This window comes from Plectropomus leopardus, chromosome 14, assembly GCF_026936395.1.
Source record: "Plectropomus leopardus strain MGB_pleo_1.0 chromosome 14, ASM2693639v1, whole genome shotgun sequence".
NCBI classification, from domain to species: Eukaryota; Metazoa; Chordata; class Actinopteri; order Perciformes; family Serranidae; genus Plectropomus; species Plectropomus leopardus.
This window is the reverse complement of record NC_142189.1, coordinates 9,493,213-9,513,068: the sequence shown is the minus strand read 5'-3', so window position 1 is coordinate 9,513,068 and position 19,856 is coordinate 9,493,213. Positions and strand designations below refer to the sequence as shown.

At 39.7% G+C, this 19,856-nt stretch overlaps 1 protein-coding gene across 4 annotated transcripts in view; it reads left to right on the top strand.

Annotated features, from left to right (window-relative positions):
• The window catches only part of mta1 (metastasis associated 1), a 166,690-nt gene that overhangs the window by 122,189 nt on the left and 24,645 nt on the right, over positions 1 to 19,856 (top strand). For all 4 annotated transcript variants that reach the window (XM_088087862.1, XM_042501273.2, XM_042501272.2 and 1 more), the window contains 2 exons: positions 1,789 to 1,882; positions 19,062 to 19,188. In XM_088087862.1, the coding sequence (XP_087943988.1) occupies positions 1,789 to 1,882; positions 19,062 to 19,188 (221 nt within the window). The remainder of the gene's footprint in view (positions 1 to 1,788; positions 1,883 to 19,061; positions 19,189 to 19,856) is intronic.

The following is a 19,856-nucleotide window of genomic DNA, read 5'->3' as shown; positions in this document are numbered from 1 at the left end:
TGATGATGATGCTTTTTCTTCTTACACCCCGACTCATGTCATAATGCTGACTGAAAATCTGTTCACCTTAGTTGTCAGTTCAGCCCCTCCAGGATTTCACAGGTTTTTAATGGGATTGTTACAGCCTAAAATGCCTTATTTCAATTGGAATGCATGTTTTAGTGTTTTAAAAAATGTTTTTAAGTTGCTGTAGTAAGAGACTTTTGGAAAAAAACTTGTTTTAGTGACAGTAAAACGGCACTGCTTTGAGTTTGTGTTTTATACAACACTAAACACTAACGTCATAACTAACCTTTCATATTAAATCCAACTCACTGTGATTCTGGATCCAACAGCTTTTGTCATGGTGATTTTTTTCGTCTGTTGTCCACATGTTTCAGCCATTCTCCCGGTGTGCTCTGCAGTATAAAAGTGTTTGTCAGTCGATGTTGTTGATGTGTGTCCTACCACATTATTTTACATGGAGCGTTTCAGTTTACCTCCGCCTCGGTGCAGGACATCAGGGAATAACCTTGCATGGTCTTTAGCACAAATTTTTGTTGGCAAATGTGAGACGTTCATGTCGGACATCTGCATTTTCAAAACCAGAAATAAGGAAATGAGTTTGGTGACATTAATCAGGGGACTGCTAAGATTGGTAAAACTCAAGGAAAGCGATGAGGATTGTTCAAATTTGTACAAAACTTGTTGTATTTGGACAAAACTGCAAGGTCGCGCAAATTTTATTGAATTTGTGTCGATTGTTGTGTTTCAACATCCTGGAGGGATTCAATATCTTCCGCCTCACTTTTAGTCTAAATAAGTTTACAGGCTTAACTTTAGTGCACAAAGGGAATATTATTTTGTTTGACTGCAGTGGCACTCATTAAAAATGTCTGTCATACAACAAAAGAAAAAACAAATCAAACCAAAAATTTGTTCTGCGTTTCATTAAAAACTGTATTCAGAAAGAGAAAAGTGTTTTAGTTTGCTATCAGAAACAATCATAAATGAGGAAATTATGTTTTACTTGTTACTGCAGCATTTGTCAGACAAGGAACTGTGGGAAATTGGATTTTAATTATTTTCTGATTGGAAAAGTAGAAAGTGTCTGCAGAATATAAAAAGTATGACATGTTGGCTGTTTGCTTTTTCTCCATCTCTCCCTCCATCTTCCTCTCACATTACATTTCACTTGCAGGATTCATGAGAGTGAGCCTAATTCGATATTCTTGGCCTGTAATGTGATACAAATATGATATGTAACACTTTAGAAAATCACAGTTTATTAATATTGTAATTTATACTCTTTTATTTGATGTGTAAGGAGCAAAAAAAATACAAATCAATTTACAAATGAGCCTCATTGCTTTAAGTTATGTTACCCAGGCTTCAATAAAACATCGTCATGCAGCTCCTAATTTAAAAACACATCTCATATCAGCATACCAGTGTAGTGTTGCAAAGAAGAAACGAGTCTTAGTGCTGCACAGACAACCCCCGACACTCCACGCTGTCCTGATAACTGCAACACTTATTGTGATTTTGGAGAATTGCTCACACTGTGTTTTCAGCCATAGTTAAGAACTAGCCTCATCTATTGGTTTTTTTTTTCTCATCTGTGTGTGTGTGTGTGTGTGTGTGTGTGTGTGTGTGTGTGTGTGGGTGTGTGTGTGTGTGTGTGTGTGTGTGTGTGTGTGTGTGTGTGTGTGTGTGTGTGTGTGTGTGTGTGTGTGTGTGTGTGTGTGGGTGCTCTGTGTGCGGCACCACTTGTTGCCGTGGTAACGCCGATTGTCTCTTGGTTTGCAGACAGCCAATGGGAACGTGGAGGCCAAAGTGGTGTGTTTTTACCGGCGCAGGGACATCTCCAGCACACTCATCGCCCTGGCAGACAAACATGCAAGTGAGTGACCGACCGTAAACCCCGGCCAGGCGTTAAATAAAAAACAAAACACAGTTGGGTTTTTTTTTTTTTTTTGGGCAACACTCTTCAGTTATTTTCCGCTGCAAAGTTGTACTGCCTTCCGTCAAATTGAACCAGATTTCCCTGAACTGGAAAATACAACTCTATTTGTTATTTGGCTGCATTGTGAGGCTTGTTTGCACAACGGGGGTGATACCAAATTGAATTGTTCACTGTTACTGAGCTGAGAGAAACAGTCCAGACTGCAGCAGCCCCTCCTCTGACGGGCCTGATTGCAGTCAGCATTCGATCTGTTGGGTGTATCAATGTGACGACACCTCTGTGTGTGTCTGTGTGTGTCTGTGTGTGTCTGTGTCTATGCATATGTGTGTGGGTGTGTAGCATGTACTTGAATGTGATGCCGTTCTCTGGAGCATACACTGCAGTGTTATCTTGAACAGCTGGCAGACTTGGACCGGGCTTTACTTAAGCAGCTGTTTAATGTTACAGGTACCAGGGTGTTTTTCAGAGAGAAAGATGTTAAACCACAAGGGAAAAAAATTAAAACAGGGGAAATACAGAAGCACAGAGGGTCCAGGATGGTCAGTTTAAAGGAACAATGCACCTTAAAATAGAAAATAAATATATTTCCTCTTACCTATTGTGCCACTTTTCGATCTAGATGTTTTAGTGTGAGTTGTCAATTGTTGCAGATATCGGCCGTTGAGATTTCTGCCTTCTCCCCAATATATTGGATCTAGATGGAATTAACTAGCGTGCATCTAGCCATGGATAAAAGGGCTTGTTCTCATGAATAACTAATAACAACACTTAGGGCTGCCCTTTAACCCTTTGAAACCTGAGCAAATTGGCTTGATTTCTCTCAAAGACGTGGAAAGAAGACAATGAGCAACAAAGGAAGAAGTGACCCAAAAAATTTGCAAGAAATTAGTAATCGATTACCTTAAAATTAGTAAAAATAAATAAATAGTAAAAAAGAAAAGGCAAATAAGACTCGGAAAAAGTGCTTAAAAATTGTAAGAATTCTGTGACATCATTTTAGTCATGTAATTTTGATAATTATAAATAGCGTTTTTCCCCTAGCTTTTTTAAAAATTTTCTTAATCTACTAATTTTTTTTTCCATTCATTGCTACTATTTCAGTTTTCAAAGGTTTAATTACCTGTGAAAGGTGTCTGAAAGCTGCACAAGAAAAGTTATGTCGCTCAAGGTTTCAAAGGGTTAAAAGTCAAACATTCAGATTATCAGTTGGAGACCCCTCAGCCGACTGAGATTCTTCAAGTCGAGACGACGTTTTGGTCCCCATATTTAGCTGCAGAGTGAGCGCTCCTTGCTTTAACTTTCTCTGCAGGCCCGGGGTGAGTCTGAGTGAGACGGAGGCAGCTGCCTGGATGAAGAAAGGCTTTCACTGGTCAGGCTCCAAGACAATGTTATTTTCTGACTTACGCTCAGAAGTGGTGGATTTACAGCTCACAGCAACTTAATACGATACAGTCATTTGCTTTTGATTGATATCTAGTGTCAGCAAAAAACAATTTCTGATCCATCTTTAGCAGGGCTAGCAAGCACAGAGGGCTATCTTGGCCTGTTTACTATATTACAGGAGCATTACTGTCACCCTGAACTTCCAGCTGACCTCCGCTCAAATTCTAATTGCAAAACAATTTGCACAGTGATATGGTTCAGTAGAGAAAATAGTCCCCACATAAAAGTGCTCACAACAGGGTTTGTGGATTGTCTTGAATAACTGGCTCGTGATTTCAGGAAAGAGACATTGCTGTTGAGTTTTTTTGAATGTATCTTTTTGCCGAGTGCCATCCAGTTCCATTATAATGCAGAGAAGGAAGACAACTCTAAGGATCATATCCTCTAGCACTCTGCAACTCACACCAAAACAACTTAGATTGATAAATAGCATTACAGGTAAGAGGGAATTTCTTTCTTTTTCTTTCTTTTTTTTTTTTTTTTTTTTTTCAGAGAACTGTTCCTTTTAAGATGGTTAACAGTAAAAGAGAGTGTAGAAGAAGTCGCTGGTAACAGAAATGTGTCTCTTAAAGGCCAGAGCCATTCCTGGATGTACGGGTCGCCTCCCCAGTGGTCAGTGTGTAATGACGCCTTCAAGGCAGCGCTCCAGAGTGCCTGAATTCAAAGAGTAAAGAAGAAGAGAGGGATGAAAGACTTATCCATACTTTAGGATTTTTTTAACATAACATGATATCACCTCTTTTTTCTCCATTTTCTCTAATCTTATTAACTGACATTTGTACGTCACACGTTATATTTGTTTGTGTACAAGACGATCGTGTTACCTCAGAGGAGAGGATATAGATTCTGAAGAAAAAAAATGAATTTGATTTATAAAACATACAACTGTCACTGGAAAGAATTCCTGACTGTGAGCAGCATCCGCTCTCTTGGGTAACTGATGGTTATCCGTCTTCAGTGTAATCTTAGCGGGAAAATACCATCAGCAACCACCCACACAGTGGCAGATTTTGACTGTAATTGTTCAGTTAGTCATCCTTACCAGCCACATTAAAAAAAAACAAACGATTTTGCAATGCTAAAAAGGAAGAGGAGAGCAAAGATAACAATCTTAGAGTGAATCCAGTAGGAGTGTTTCATTGTGTTTCATGACTTCCGCTCTCATATGTGCACATATTTGACTTAAAGTGTATATAAATGTCTACTGGGCTTCTGATGCACGTTTGGCATGAAATATTTTCAGACCACTCACAGATAGTACACCTATGGTAAAAATAAAACTTGACTCAGTCGAAGGCTAGGGTGGATATATTTTGTGGTCTAGAAGCTTTTATTGTTCATTTCAATAGTGATATTTACATTGTCCGTTTGCATTTCACGCTAAAACTGAAATCATGTCTTGCAAGCCTGAAGGCCAGGTTATGCTTGTCATTAAGTAGCTCATGTGAAGTGTCTTCTGACCAAGTCCAACAGCAAAACTGTTCATAGCTGTTCTGAGCGGTCACACTTTGAAGTGGAGTGAATAGATATGTCTGCATAGAGAAGGGTCAAACTTAATGAACAGTACAAATGAGGATTACGGCGCTCACTGTTATTAGTATTATGTCTTTATGGTGTTGTTCTCAGGCTGTTTACAGACAAAAGGGACATTATAGTTGTGTAGAGATGGAAAAAGAGTAGTTTAAACCTTGCATACCTTTAGTGATGCCTTGACTTAAACACACCACATGATCCGCTAAGAATATACTGCAAAATGCAATATAAACGTGTTAGTTTCTGTTACATTTCTACTTAGTGACGTGATGAATTTTAAAAGACCACAGGTGCAAAATAACAATAAAAAAACAAAGCCAAGACTAAAAATACATTTATATGGGAACACGGCGAAGCAGCTGAGTAGATTGTGTGCAGTGCACATCTGGACTGAGATGACAGGTTGTGGTTAGAGTATGTCGGCTTAAAAGGCACTCTCTTTTTGGTGTTGTGTGTGTGCACACCCGTGTCTGTCTATTTAAACTATCAGTCTCTTGGCTAGGAGAGAACAGAGGGGGAACATGCTTATTTCTCACCTTCTGAGAGGGACGTCCACGGGGACTACAACAAACAGTGCAGTGAACAGAGGCGTCTTCACTGGTTTTTTTGGGTTTTTTTTTTTCAAATATCCCAGAGAAGCTCTCAAAGATGGTTTGCCAAAATGTGTAGGCCTAAAGCCTTGGATGTGCCCAAATTATGTGCAACAGTGAAAAGTCAGTTAAATTTAGCACAGTTTGATTGAACTCGCTGTCACATTCATACCAGCAGTGCTGTCATACAAACAGTAGAAACTCTGCCATCCGGTCGTCCAGTCTTGCAACACCAACCACTAGACTTTGACTGGGTGTGGCCGGCTAAGTGTTGGCTGTCGGGGTGTGAAAGTGTGAATGTGTGTGTGTGTGTGTGTGAGAGAGAGAAATCTACTAAGTGTCCTATTTGAAAGAGAGTGAAAGAGAAACAAGAGTGCACATGTGATATGTGTGTGTGTGGCCTTGGGTGTGTATCCATGGTAAGAGGGGGATTGTTTGTTCTGCTGGACCACACAGCATCAGTTTGCCAGTGTGTGTGTCCCTATAAGAAAGTCTGTGAATGTTTCTTAATTCTAAACCAAACTATAAAGAGAAAACACATTTTTTTTCTTTATGCATGGCAAGTGTAAAGTAAACATGAATATTTACCTTATGATTAAAGTTTCTTAACCTCTTCCTCTGATTTTGATGCATTTTTGGTTAAACACATGCAGACACAACAAACCCAGCATCATTTGAGAGCAGTGGCACACTGATTAAGTGTAGCAGGAGTGCAGTAATGTTTCTTTAGGCTCTTTCTATATAGGCCTTTGGGTTTTTTGGCTGTGCTCTGCCAGCTGCAGTTCGGCAAAGGGGCTTCCAGACATTTGCAATATGTAAAAAATGCATGGCAGGAATGGCTGTGCACCGCATGGGTGTGGGCTGTATCCTGTCTGCGTTTGTGTAGCTGCAGCCTCACTGTATGTGTGTGTGTGTGCTTCTGTGTGTGTGTTCATGTCTTTCTTATATATGCATGATGGACTTGAGTTTTTAGCTCTGGGCGCTGTCACAGGAACCGCTGAAGGGGTACATTTAATTCGTTATGGATCAGTGCAGAACGGCGTACAGGCCCGTGTGTCTTTATGTGTGTCTGCTGTGAGTCATTGATCAAATATTTTGCTTGCAGAGATTCTGAGTGCTCCCTCAATGGGGCCTCCGACTCCGGCATTAGCCCCTCCCCCCTGAGCCTAGCAGCCTCCTGAGTGGTCAGCCTCTGTGGCGGACTTGGCATTTTACCTCCGTGGCCCCTCCCTTCAGATGTTTGAATTTTGCCATGACTCAAAACCTTTTTCTATTTTTGAGATGTGGCTCCTAGCTCCCATAAACAATAGACAACAATGTTACCAGTGAGCTGATGCACACAAGTGCAACTAGTGAATTCAAGCTGGTCGTAGGATAACAGCAGTATGTTATAGCCACTTGTTTCTTTTTGCTTGGACTTTGCAATCTGTGTTTTTTTTTTTGTTTTTTTCGGGGATGTCTTTATTACTGTTTCATAAGTGAATTCATTTTCAGGATGCCACTACTCATGCCAGTAGTAGGTGTTGTCCCACTTGAGCTTCACAACCACTTTTGACATGAGCTGATGATATGTTATGACACAGTGAGAGGATGAATTTCTCATTTGCATCTGCAGCCACAGAGCTTCATGAACTGTGTCCATATCAGCTCACACTGTCTGAGGAGCACACACAGATTTCATGTTGTTGCTGCAGCTTATTATTCTTAGTTGTTTTAATGTTACATAAAAATATAATTACTTGTTATGTTTGTTAGGGAAGAAATGAGGAAATTATGCTAAAAAAATACCTTTGTGTTCAGCATTTGTTGTTTGCAAACAAAGAGAAACTAAGCTAAAAATACTCTTGCTGCATACAGAATTTCTGCATGAAGTCCGACAACTTAGTTTTGGGGAAGTGCTCTCAAACTAAACTTTTAATGACTTGCCAGCTTTTATGTGTTTTTTTTTTTTTTTTAGAAAAACACTCACATGGTTTACATGCACTGCATCAATCTGATGAATCTTAAACTCATGTTTACATACACATACACTGTCTACTACCTCATCGCAACCACAGACGTCTTTTTTTTCCAATATGACATTTAAGAAATTTTACTTTGGTAACTTGAAGGGATAGTTAAATTTTTTTGAAGTGGGGTTCATAGTCAGTGTCTTACCTACAGTAGATGTCACTGGACATGCCCCCAGTTTAGAGAAGTGGCAGGAGTGCCGACACGGCAGCAAGGCAATTTACTGCTGTGGACGGGAGTCAGCAACAAAATGTATTTTAGCTACTCAGTAAAGATCTTGGGAGTATTTCGACTGCTTTACCTTTCCGTCAGACAGCCCGTCTGGACTGGAAAGCTGGTACCAGCTTAAAAGCCTTAAAAGCCACCAGACTCCATTGACAAAAACAGTAACTTTAGCTAACAAAACAGAAGCTTTTGATCTTCCTCTGCTTCGATCAGTCGGTCAGTTTGTGTTATTGTGTGACTTTGGTGAATCCAAACTAACGCTTTGAAATGCTTAAGTCACACAATAACACTAACTAATCGATAGAGGCAGCAGGTCCCAAGTTCAGCAATGCTAAATCACCGTTTTTCTCAATGGAGTCTTGCTTTGAAGAGACTGACATAACTACTTCATTCACTTGTCAGAAATCGCTGTTTGACAGCAAGGTAAAGCAGGGGCAAATTTTTCACTTAAACAATCTACATTTTCCATTTTTTCTGTAGCCACAGTCCACAGCGTGTCAGACTCAGCCCGCTTCTTGAAACTGGGGATGGGAGGGTGGGGTGGGGGTGTCAACTGACTTGTACTGTAAGTAATACACTGATTTTGGAGAAGTACCTTATACAACCCTATTTCAAAAGATAAGAACTAGGCCTTTAAAAGGGGAGGGCCGTAGCTATCTTAAACAATAATATCAGTTATGAGAAATATGAAGCCTTTGAAAACAGCTGTTTAAGGTCTCCTGTCTCCCTGGAGACAGCTTTGTTATGTCTTGGGGAAATATCCCTTATGATTTCAATAAAGTTATCCTGGCTAAGGATTGGAGACCATAAATTTTGAATTTTGGAAAGTCTGCGTTTCAAAGTTGAGGCATTAAGATTTTGGCGTGACAGATGTTGGCATTACCAGCCGGGGAGGATCTGAAAAGACACATTCAGTTGCAAGATGAGAGATTGAGATGATCCAACTAAAAGTTAAAATGCCCTCTGCTGCATCAACTTTGACTTTTTCTCAAAATAAATACATAAAAATAAAAATGTAAACTAAATATCTTAAGTACTCTTAAAGAGGCATATGAACGCACAAATTGGTATATGTACGTCTAATAATCAGAGGGAGAGTAATGGACAAATTCAAATAGTACGTCATTTTATTCTCACATGAACCTTGTAATCCCAAACAGTGTGACAATACAGAAAAACTGTGTTAAAATTTCCAGATCTGTTCACTTGATAGAGGCCACTTTTCCTACAGTCACTCTGTCATGCTGTTATATTTTCTTTAAAGAGATAAACCTCGGGGGATTAAATGTGTCATCTTCACCAAACTGATAACTGAACAACATACAGGCTGATTGTGCAGTTCAGTCTCAGTGAATACAGACGAGACTTTAAGTCCAATTGTAAGTAGCATATAACGGCCACAAAAAAAAATCAGCACTTCATTCTCTGTGCTGTTTTGTTCTGACTGCTGCTCTTGTTCTTGCTCTTCTTTGGCATGTGCTGTGAATGGAGAAAGAAAATGTTCACAGTGCACTTGTGTACGATTGAAATAATTCTTTTAAAAGCATGGCCTTGACTGGGCAAACATGTCGTAGTTAACAGATGTGAAGACACCAATTCAATCTCTTTGTTTAATTTAGTAATTAGAGTTTGGCTGTATTGACAGAACCGTTGTCTCATACTTTTGGTAAGACTATTTGGTATTTTTAAACATTGATAAGGGTTAGGGCTGGACAATGTCAAGATATTATATTGTATTGAGACTATATATTTGCTTATATAATGGATTTTGTTATATCATGATATGGATTAAATAGTGTTTTTTCCGAATTGTAAAGGTTGTATTATAGTAAAGTGATGTACTATTATCAACTTATCAGACAGTTCTACTTGTTTTCATACATTTCTTTCCCCACTTAATGATTATATCTACATTACTAAAGATTATTGATCAAAAATTGAATTGTGGTAATATATTTTCAAATAATGCCACATCAGAGAGGGATTTTGGTAAAAAAACAAAATTGTAGTTTTCAATTATATCCCCCAGTTCTAGCATTAATGAAGTGCTTCTGAGGAGATTTAAAATATTGAGATATGTGTTGTTTATCGAAATATTGCCTACAGATATCACAATTTTCAGCCCATATCTCTCAGCCCTCATAAGGGTTTCTTATTAAGTGACATAAGAAGAACGTGTTAGTAATGCACAGCAGAGTTTCCTTCAGACTTACTGTCGAGGAGGGGTGGTGGTAGATAGCTAATATTGGCTGTTAAATAATAGCTAATAATAGCTACATAACCAAATTTAGATTTTGACAGTCCCCCAAATTGATACAATAAAAAATGAATGCTAGTCAGAGGTGTCCTTAATTGAAATTAAGTTATTACCAGCATCTTTTCACACACAGTGCCAGGGCTAACTGTTAGCATGACACCACTAATGTTACCCAATGGTTATTAACGGGTTTAACCACAGAATCGAGCTGTTTCAGCTCGTACTCACTCAGAGGAGAGCGGCTCCAGAGACTCAGTGCTGCCTCAAACTGCAGCAGCAGTCCCCCCCACCCCCATGCTCATAACAATAGACACCTCCTAGACAAAGCACTGCAAAACAGAGGCACAAAAACACGATAACTCCAACATATGTAAGATTTGTTTTTCCAAAACATATCCAAATGTTCATATCCCAAAACTGAAAACTGAAAAACTACCCAAAGAGCTAATATCTGAATAGTCTGAATATTAAGGTCCAGCATTCGTCTCATGTATCCTGGACTTTTTAGATGCATTTACTGTAAAGATCAGAATACACGTGCACTCTCACTTAAGCACAGCTGGTTTGACCACAAAGATGCAAACAACACCATGTTTGATCCCAGTCTTTGACTCCGTCAGCTCCTGTGCTGTCCTGATTGTCCGTCCACCTCAGCTGTCAGGTTGACAGTGTTTGTCTCTTTAGAATAACTTTTGAAAGTTAACAATAAGATGAACAACACAGAAAAGATAAACAACCTTTCTATGCAGTTATAACACCACGACATTCGGAAACGCAATGCTTGAACTGGACATGACTAAGGGACATTATTTCAATCTTAAATGTCAAGTTGAGTAATTAATATTTATACCAAATAATACAAACATTAAAAAAAATAACAAATTAGATCATTAAATTCTTGTCGGTGTGGCAGGGCAGGCTGCACACACTGCCCTTCACTTCACAGGACAGCTAGGTATAGCCAGAAAAATGCATCACTTTATTGTAATGCACCCCTTGTGAAAATGTCAAGACAATATTTTACTTATGTCACATATTACCACAAACCAAACTCCCAGATGACATCTTCTCACATTACAGTATTGATTTCATATTGATAGATCTCCCCGCTTTAGAAGGGATCGTGAGTAAAGTGTTATTTTCCTTTTCGACAGATGATTTTTGATCAGAAGCTTGTAGCTGTCTGCGTCTGTCTCTCATCCTTCAACCAAATAACAAACACACGGTGTCATAGAGGTGCAGTCAGTTTGTTAAGGTAATAACGGTCTGCTGCACTTTCCTCACCTCCTCCTCTCGCCCTCAGGCCTGCTCTCTCCTCTCCTTTCTCCTCCCCTCGCCGTCTCTCAGCCCTGTAAGGCGACCCATTCATCAATAATTGATAATTGGCTGGGACAGGTGAGATGGAGAGGCAATTTGTAGAGAGTGTGGTGTGGGTGCACTGCCAGGAGATTGGCTCCGAGGAGGAGAGGAGGACGACTGAGGTTGGGGAGTTGAGTTGCTACTCAAGGACGCTCAGCTAGGGGCCAGTTGGAAGAGCCAGCCAGCTGATGTACCACTACATAACCTGGATACTGTGTGTGTGTGTGTGTGTGTGTGTGTGTGTGTGTGTGTGTGTGTGTGTGTGTGTGTGTGTGTGTGTGTGTGTGCATGTGCATGTGTAAATTCATGGATATGTGCAAACACATGCAGAGTAACACATATTCAAGCACACACACTCACATACAGAGACTCAAACTGTATGTGACTCTGTTTTATTTTTAAAAACCCAAATCTAGTCTGTACAAACACGACACCCTCTATACCGCGACCCTCAATGCTGCTTAAAAAAAACAAACTATACAAAAAACATTTACAAGGAGAAAAAAGGAAAAAGCAGCAAAGACAGACTCCCTCCTTCAGGGCGAACACATGCAGTAGATTTTGTATAAACACAGTCAACAGAACTAACAATATTTAAATTTTTAGCCATCAAAAGAACAGATTCTCCGCATTTTTTATTAAGCCCAAAAGCATATTTCTCAAAAACAGACAACTGGTACACTCCCTCCTTTCTTTAATATTTTTTTTTCTTTAAGTGAAAATAATATCCTATCATGTCTGCTTTTGTCTGATTTCATGCAAGAGCGCATCCTCTTATTAAATGTAGTCATTTACAACTTTATGTATATTTTCCGGGCTCGCTTTGACTGCTGCACAGATGGCGGAGTGTCCTGCAGTGTTTTATAGTGGAGGCTTCCTGCATCGCCTGAAAAAATTACCTTCTGATGAAATCTACATGAAATTCGACTTAATAAGTTTCAGGTGTAACGAGCAGCGGTGCTACTTCACACAGCAAATGCTACACATTTAGGGGGTGAAGTTATCAACGTCCACAGTTTGTGTGTGGCCATTTGTTCAGGTGGAAAAGTATGGAAAGTATGGGATTTGATTCTGCTTTTTTCCAGCTCTGGATAACTATGGGGAAAAAAAGAGTATGGAAATAAGTTTGTGTTTCCAGGATGCTGCATCTGTTCTGTTATCTAATATCTAAAAATCTGAATTTCTTGGAAAAAATGATCATACAAGAAAAGTGTTTTTCATGGCATTTGGAGCAGCCAGTGCAGCCAGAATGTTGACCAGCGTGTGAGAGTGCTGCCTCAGCGAGCTTAATGCCGTCAAAAGCAACAGCAGCAATATGATGTGCGACTGAATGTAAACTCCGATGCAGCGCTGCCTTTACACCTGTATGTTATTATATATTCAATATAGTAAAGGAAATGTTAGGAGTAGAGGTAACATCGGTTAGTTTACTCATTAACTCTTTCAGCAGAAATGAACCTTTCTGGGTTTGTTTGATTTGTTTGAGCTAAATGACTTGGCTAGAATCTTCTGTTAAGTGTTATAAGATAATCATAAGATAATAAAAAGAATACATTTTATCTACACAAGTACAAAAAGACAAAAATGTATAATTTGGGCAGACACATATTGGAGCTATAGGTTAAAATCTAGTATATGGTTGAATCGTGTACAGGGGTTCGACAACCCCCAAATCCCCCTCAGGGACTTCTATAGTATCACTGAGTAAACTGCTGACATAATTAAATTCATAATAACAGTAGAGAACAACTGATGAACTGTACAATTAATCCAAAATGCCTACTGCAGGAAGTTTGTGTTGGATTAGCGATTATATTGAAATTTGGGCAGAATATTTTCTGTGTTATTGCATCAGAGATGAGTTTTTCTGAACATATACATAGAAGTCTGCAAATTTGAGCAAGGAAGGGTCTTAAATTTTAAAATGGAAAATGTGTCCGAACACTATTAGTTGTTATACCCAGATTTCCGACTACTATTTGTTGTCCAATAAAGGCATAAAATACCCCAAAAATAGTAACAGTAATGATAAAAAAAATCTAAATCTTGTCTTGCTGCATAAATAATAAGGTGTCAGGATCTGATTCAACTCAGCAGATGACTGATTGATGCATCACACTGTACATTCGCGTTGCAGTAATTAATCAAAGCAGCACGTCGCAAAGATGGAAGAGAAAAAAAAACCTTCTGAGATTTTACAAGTTGGAAAAAACGGAGACAAACAAGCCAGTCTGTCGCAGTCAGTACCTCTGCTCGCCAGTTTCCTGGGGGAAACCCCAGCTGACTGCTGGTTATCTGTGAATTAAAAGTGTTTGCTCGACACTAATGTGCATGCGCCTGGGTGCCATCAGGCCGTCAGTTTTTCTCGGGTGTTTTTGTGCAGCTCTATTCAAAACACAAACAAGCCTCTTTGCCATTATGCTGTTATTCTTCTAACGCTACTCCTGCATAACTTAAGAGACTCTGTCATTTATTTTTATTTGTCTTTCAACGTTTCAAGTGATCTGCTGTCAGAAAAGTCCACAAAAATATACACATCTTATTTTTTGAGACTGCCTATTCCTCCGTCACAGTAAAAGTCAATAATTAATACACTCCTTTTTGCAATTTGATTCAGTTTTGCAGTTGTTATAGATTTTCATGCTAATGAAGCGCCTCGTCTGGGAAACCAGCATGACCAGTTTGGAGCTCATTATGAGCCGCCTGGTTGGATAACTACTGGAACATCAAGCTTAAAATGTAAAGTAAATGTAAAACACATGTGCATGCAGTCGATGCAAGAATTACCCACAAAACACGTGTTTTAGTCGTGTCACGCACTCGTAAATGCCCCTCTAGCTCGCACAGATCATGTTTATCTCCCTGCTTACTTTCCCACAACTTCCCACCTTCTTAATCTTGTGTTTTTCTTCTTGTATTAATGATCTCAGGCCATATTTTGTTCCTTTTACATGGCAGAAGATGCAGCGAGGCCCATGCTGTGTGTGCGCGCTCTGCCTGGGCATGGATGGTGTGTCTGCTGGGTGCTGAGTGCTGGGCAGAGTGAGTGAGGGAGTGAAGGAGTACTTATCGATTTTGGCCACACATCTCTTCTCCTGAAAATCCCTTGATTGCTTTTGTTCTGCTCCCCGTCTCCCTCTCTCTGTCTCGCTTCCTCTAATGAAACTCCAAATGAATTGGAGCACGTACTGACTGCTCTTCTTTCTCTCCCTCGCACTCCCTCTCTCTGGCTTTCTCTCTCTTTCTGTCTCTCTCTCCCTGATGATTTCTCTATCGCTCCCCTTCCTCCTCTCCCTCTCTCTTTCTTCGCTGTCTCTCTCTGTCTTCATCCCATGCTCCCTCGCTCCTCATCTGTTTTGTCACACTTTTCCTCCCTCTGCGCTCGTCTATTTGTCTCTCTGTTTATCTATTTTCCTGTCACCTTCTCTTATCTCCTCTTTCCTCCTCTCCTGCCTTCATTTCCTCCGCTCTTCCTCGTCCACATATGAGGAAGCGATTGAGCGGTGGAGATGTTGCCTACCAGCAGCAGCGGGATCTATTCTTGCAGGATGACTCAGACACATGACCTACTCAAATGGGCTGATAGCCCTTCAGCAGTCACTCTGTCCATCCATTCATTCTTGGACTGATTCTCAAGGGCTGATTTTTTTTCTATCATTGACTATTTTAAAGGCACAGTTCACCTCAAAATTAGGAAAACATATTTTTACCATATTTCTTACCCGTAGTGCTGTTTAACCATCTAGAATTTTTTGGTGTGAGTCGCAGTGTGTTGGAGATATCAGCTGTAGAGATGTCGGCCTCCTCTTTCTTTTCTCTTTCTATGCTTTTATTTCCAGTTATCATCACAATTTTTTACAGTGTTTGAACTACAGTGAAAAATCGGAGTGTAAAAATCAAACACTGCCCCTAAAAATCTGAGACTCAAATCATTAGTCAGAGACCCTTCAGTCGACTGAGACTGCTTCAAGTCGAGCAGTCGTGGGTTTTTTATTTTGGTTTGTTTTTGCTCGTCAGTGCGCTTATGGTGGACATTTTGGTCACTAAATTTTGCTGAGAAGTGATCGCTCTTGACTTTCATGCTACTCTTTGGTAGAACCACGGACATGCAGGCAACGGCACACAGGAGGAGAGAAGAGAGACCCGCTGCTTAAAGGTTGTGAATTTACAACTCACAGCAACTTAATATGATATAGTTCCTAGTGACAGCAAAAAATGTTGTTGCGCATTTACGACCCGTCGTTAGTGCATTTAGCACATCTATTACCTGACGTGAATGTTGCTGTCACACAATAAATGTCCCACAAAGTTCAAACTCTGTACGGAAAACAAAACAAATAATCGAATATTCGTATTGAACAGCCAAATCGGATTTGACTGACGTAACTCTGAGTCGGGTACAGCCATAGTAAAACCAGCCACACTGTCAGCTATCACTTCAAGGATAAAATAAACTTTAAACAGTTAAAATGAAGCTAAAATCATCATGATGTCTTTAATGTCATAAATAATCTGCTCGTTTATTAGAAGCTATTTTAAACCCAGAATAGAAATACAAAGCATGAAAAATAAAATTGTTACACTGACCTATAAACCTAAATACTCTTTTGCCCTGTCTCTCAGGATTTTTGTCCGTGTAGGGATACTCTTTTCTCCCGTGATCTGAGTCAGTAGTGGTCGGTGTGTTGACAGGTCTGAAGTTAAACTGCTCCGGAGCAATATAAGTAAAAAAAAAAAACAAAACAAAACAGGAAAAATCTCAGGCTTCAGACCGTTCTGATCATTCTGTTTTTTTTGTTTGTTTGTTTTGTTTTTTAAATCTGAAATTCACATAATGTAGCCCACACTGCTGCATGTGACTACATGGGAACTTTTGGTTGCCAGTGTTGTTATTTTCTCCCCAATTTTGAAACGTAATCCTGCTTGAACATTTGGTTGTGTCTAGAAGCTACTGTTGGTGATAATTCATGTTAGAAAATGCTGCTATTCTCCGCAATAGTTGTTCATCGGCTGCAAAAATTGGTGCAGACATGTCGTGATGCAAAAGATCTGGAAAGGCTGACCAATCAGAAGGGGGGTGTTAAAGAGACAGGCAACTGAGGGTCAAAGACAGAGGGTGAAAACAGTGTTTTTGAACATTAAAGCATGTCAACGTGTTCTAGTACAAACACAAAAGACAAGTATGAACCTGAAGTGAGTAGAATAGGTCTTCTTTAAAAGTCTGTCTCTTGTGAGTTCTTCAACTTTATGGGAATGTAATACCAAATCCTTTTACGTCTGTCCTTTATGGGGCTGATCTATTTTAAAGTCATACCGTAATCTTTGCCTAATCCTAATTCTAATGTTAAGGGTCAGTTCACCCACACTAAACACATTTGCCCACTCACCCATTCTAGGCTTTAATCGCCCAAGTTTTGAGATGTCTTTGAGATTTCTGCCACCGTCCCAATTCTCCGGAGGTAAAAGGATTTCTTTTTGTGCTCACAGCAAAAATACATAAAGAGATTTAGCGGATATCTCTCTGCAGAAACAGTGTCCTTGTTACTCTGGATAATCCACAAAACAGGTAGACAGTCATTACAAACAAAATATATATATATAAATATAAAACTTTTGACGGAGAGGTTTGTGGATTACCCAGAATAACTGTGATATTGTTTCTGCTGCTGCTGTTGAGTCTTTTGATTGTTTTGATTTTTAGTGTTTTAGCACCTCAAACTAAATTCCTCTCAGCTCCAGTATATTGGAGTGATACCAGAAATCTCACAAACTGATTTCTCCACACCTGGGGAAATAAAACTGAAGCTATTTGCATTAATATTTTTTCCTTGGAAGGGTTAAATCTTTGTGAGAAAATCTTTCTCTCCTAAAGTCCAAAATGTAAAATGGACTTTTGAAGAGAGTTAAGACCTTTCTTAGGGCCTGTACACAGGCTGCGTGTGTTGCAAATCCATTGTTTTCAATGTAGACACACTGAAGGTGCAGCCGAAAGCAAAAGCGTCACCATCGTGGTGTGTAGGTGTTACCAAGCGCCTGTTTTCCAGGGTGCGATGGTTGTGCCCTGAGATAAACTTCAACTTTTGGAATCCAGATGTATTCACTTTCTTCTTTAAATCTGTAAATCAGTCTGTAGTAAACATAGAGGAGACGCTGATCATTTTAGTGCTGTTTTCCCCACACGTCTTTCTTTTTTTTGTGGCGGCCATCCACAATTAAAACACCTTCTGCCACATATTGATTGTATGTTTATGAAGCTGGACTCTTGGAAATGCTTCAGATTTTATATAATGTTTAGTTATCTATTGCACCACACTCTCGGGACACAGAGCGCATTTTGAACACAGACGAAGCGTCAAGAGCAGGCAAAGTGAAATGGAAGCGTTCATTGTGTTAGGTGTTAAAGTTTGATGTGGTAACCCTGTAAAAACAAACAAAAAAAACAACAGGGAGAAACACTCGCTTAACATCTGTGCCACTGACATTTATTCATTTCTGACTTAACACACACTTAAAGAACAATTCCTGTATGAACATCAGCTGTGAACTTGGGATTTCTGGTTGGTACATTATGATTCGGTTCTGGTTCTGGTTGCTTACCAGCTTCAGACACACCCTTCCTCAGTGCCCGACCTCGTGTTTTCCAGGTTGTGAAAGATGCGGCATGTTTCCTGACTTTCACAGTCTGAAACTTAAATTGTTTTTCATAAAGAGACGAGTTCAGACTCTGTGTACACAGACCTTTGTAGTCACCCTCTGTGAGGGCTGCAGCCAGGATTTTAGAAATACCAACATTATAAAAAATCCAAGCTGCATGATTATTTTTCAAGAGACCAACTGTATTTTTTTTTTTTTCCATTTTCAGTTCGTTCAACGCTCCAAGGTAGCTCACATGATAAAATATTAAAGCTGATTTATGTGGGTTTTCTCTCCTCCACTGGGAATAAATTCTGGTGGGGAAATTTGTTAAATTGTTGTGTTTATTCATTTATGTGTGTCTTTAAAGTTGAGCACACTAAGTCTTAAAAAGTATCTGTATCCATCTCTTGAAAAGACAAACGTGTAACTATAAATTATTAAGGAGAAACTGAATTTTAGATCCTCAAATTCCCAGAAAAAAACAGTCAGGTTGTGACCTTTGTTTTCTCAATGGAAGTAACAGAGCTGTCTACTTTGCTGCTGTTGAAGGAACGGGGATAACATAGGAGAGTACACTCAGTGCTGGTGTTTTTTTTTTTTTTTTTACACCCCATTCAAGTTCTTTAGTAATTTCCACGCTTGAAATACAAGAGATTACCCAAATAATGAAAACACAGTTGGAGGGCATTAAAATGATGGAGCGTCCCGAGCCGTGTGTCGTCGCTTGTGTAATAAGGGTTGAAATGCAGAATTGGGAGAGAAAAGCGTAGCCAGATGTTGTGTGATTCATATTGCAGGTCTCATGTGGACATAATCAGCGAGATTTAATGTAAAATATCTGTATGTATACACGACTCTCCGTCTCCCTGAGGACTTTATTGTTCCAGCTCATCAAGTGTGCATCCTGGTGCTTTGTACACGCTGGTTGTGCAGGTCCTGAGACTGTTTGTAGCCGCAGCCGATACATTTGCAGCCCCCTCCTCCCCTGTTTTCCCCGTGGACGTCATTGTTCCACCTCATCCAATGGGTATATGTTTGACCTTTCACTCTTTTTACCTCCCAGGGGAGCTGGAGGAGGAGATGGAGAATCCAGAGATGGCAGACCTCCCCGAGAAACAGAAACACCAGCTCAGACACAGAGAGCTCTTCCTGTCCCGCCAACTGGAGTCTCTACCTGCCACACACATCAGGTACACCACCCTGTTACACCACCCTGAGCTGAAATATCTGTGTTAGTTTGGTTTATTTCCGTCTTTCTCCCTTTTCTTCCCAAGAGTTTTGGACTCACACAGTGCGTTGTTTTGATGGCACAAAACTATCCCAGGCTGTGAATAAAACCTCCAAGCAATCCCTTTGGGTTACTGTTGAGTGCAAAAATTGAAATTTTTCAAAACAAGAAAAAATTCCCATGGTATTGACTGTCAATAAACTCTAAACAAGTCAAAATGAATCCCATAATTGCACTGGAAAATAACAATTCATTGAAGAAAGTGCATTCATCTTGCTTCATTGTTATTATTCTTTTCCTTTGTTTCGAATATGGATAATAGTTTTGACTGTTGTCCGGGACATCTGTGGTTGCTGTAGCAATATCGAGCATAGCTCAAGGCCTTGTCCACACATACATGTGTGTGTTTTAAAAGTAGCATTTCCATTGCATTTTAGCCTTTTTTCCAGGCACAAACTGCATTTTAGGTGAATGAAAATGGACCTTTGTAATACTTCGTACGGGTTAAGAAGTCAAAAATGAGGTGAAATTTCATGCGATGACTGACAAGACCAAAATTGTGCTGGCTATAACCTTGGGAACAGGACATTTTACACACACACAGATGTACGGTTACTCCTCTGCTACACA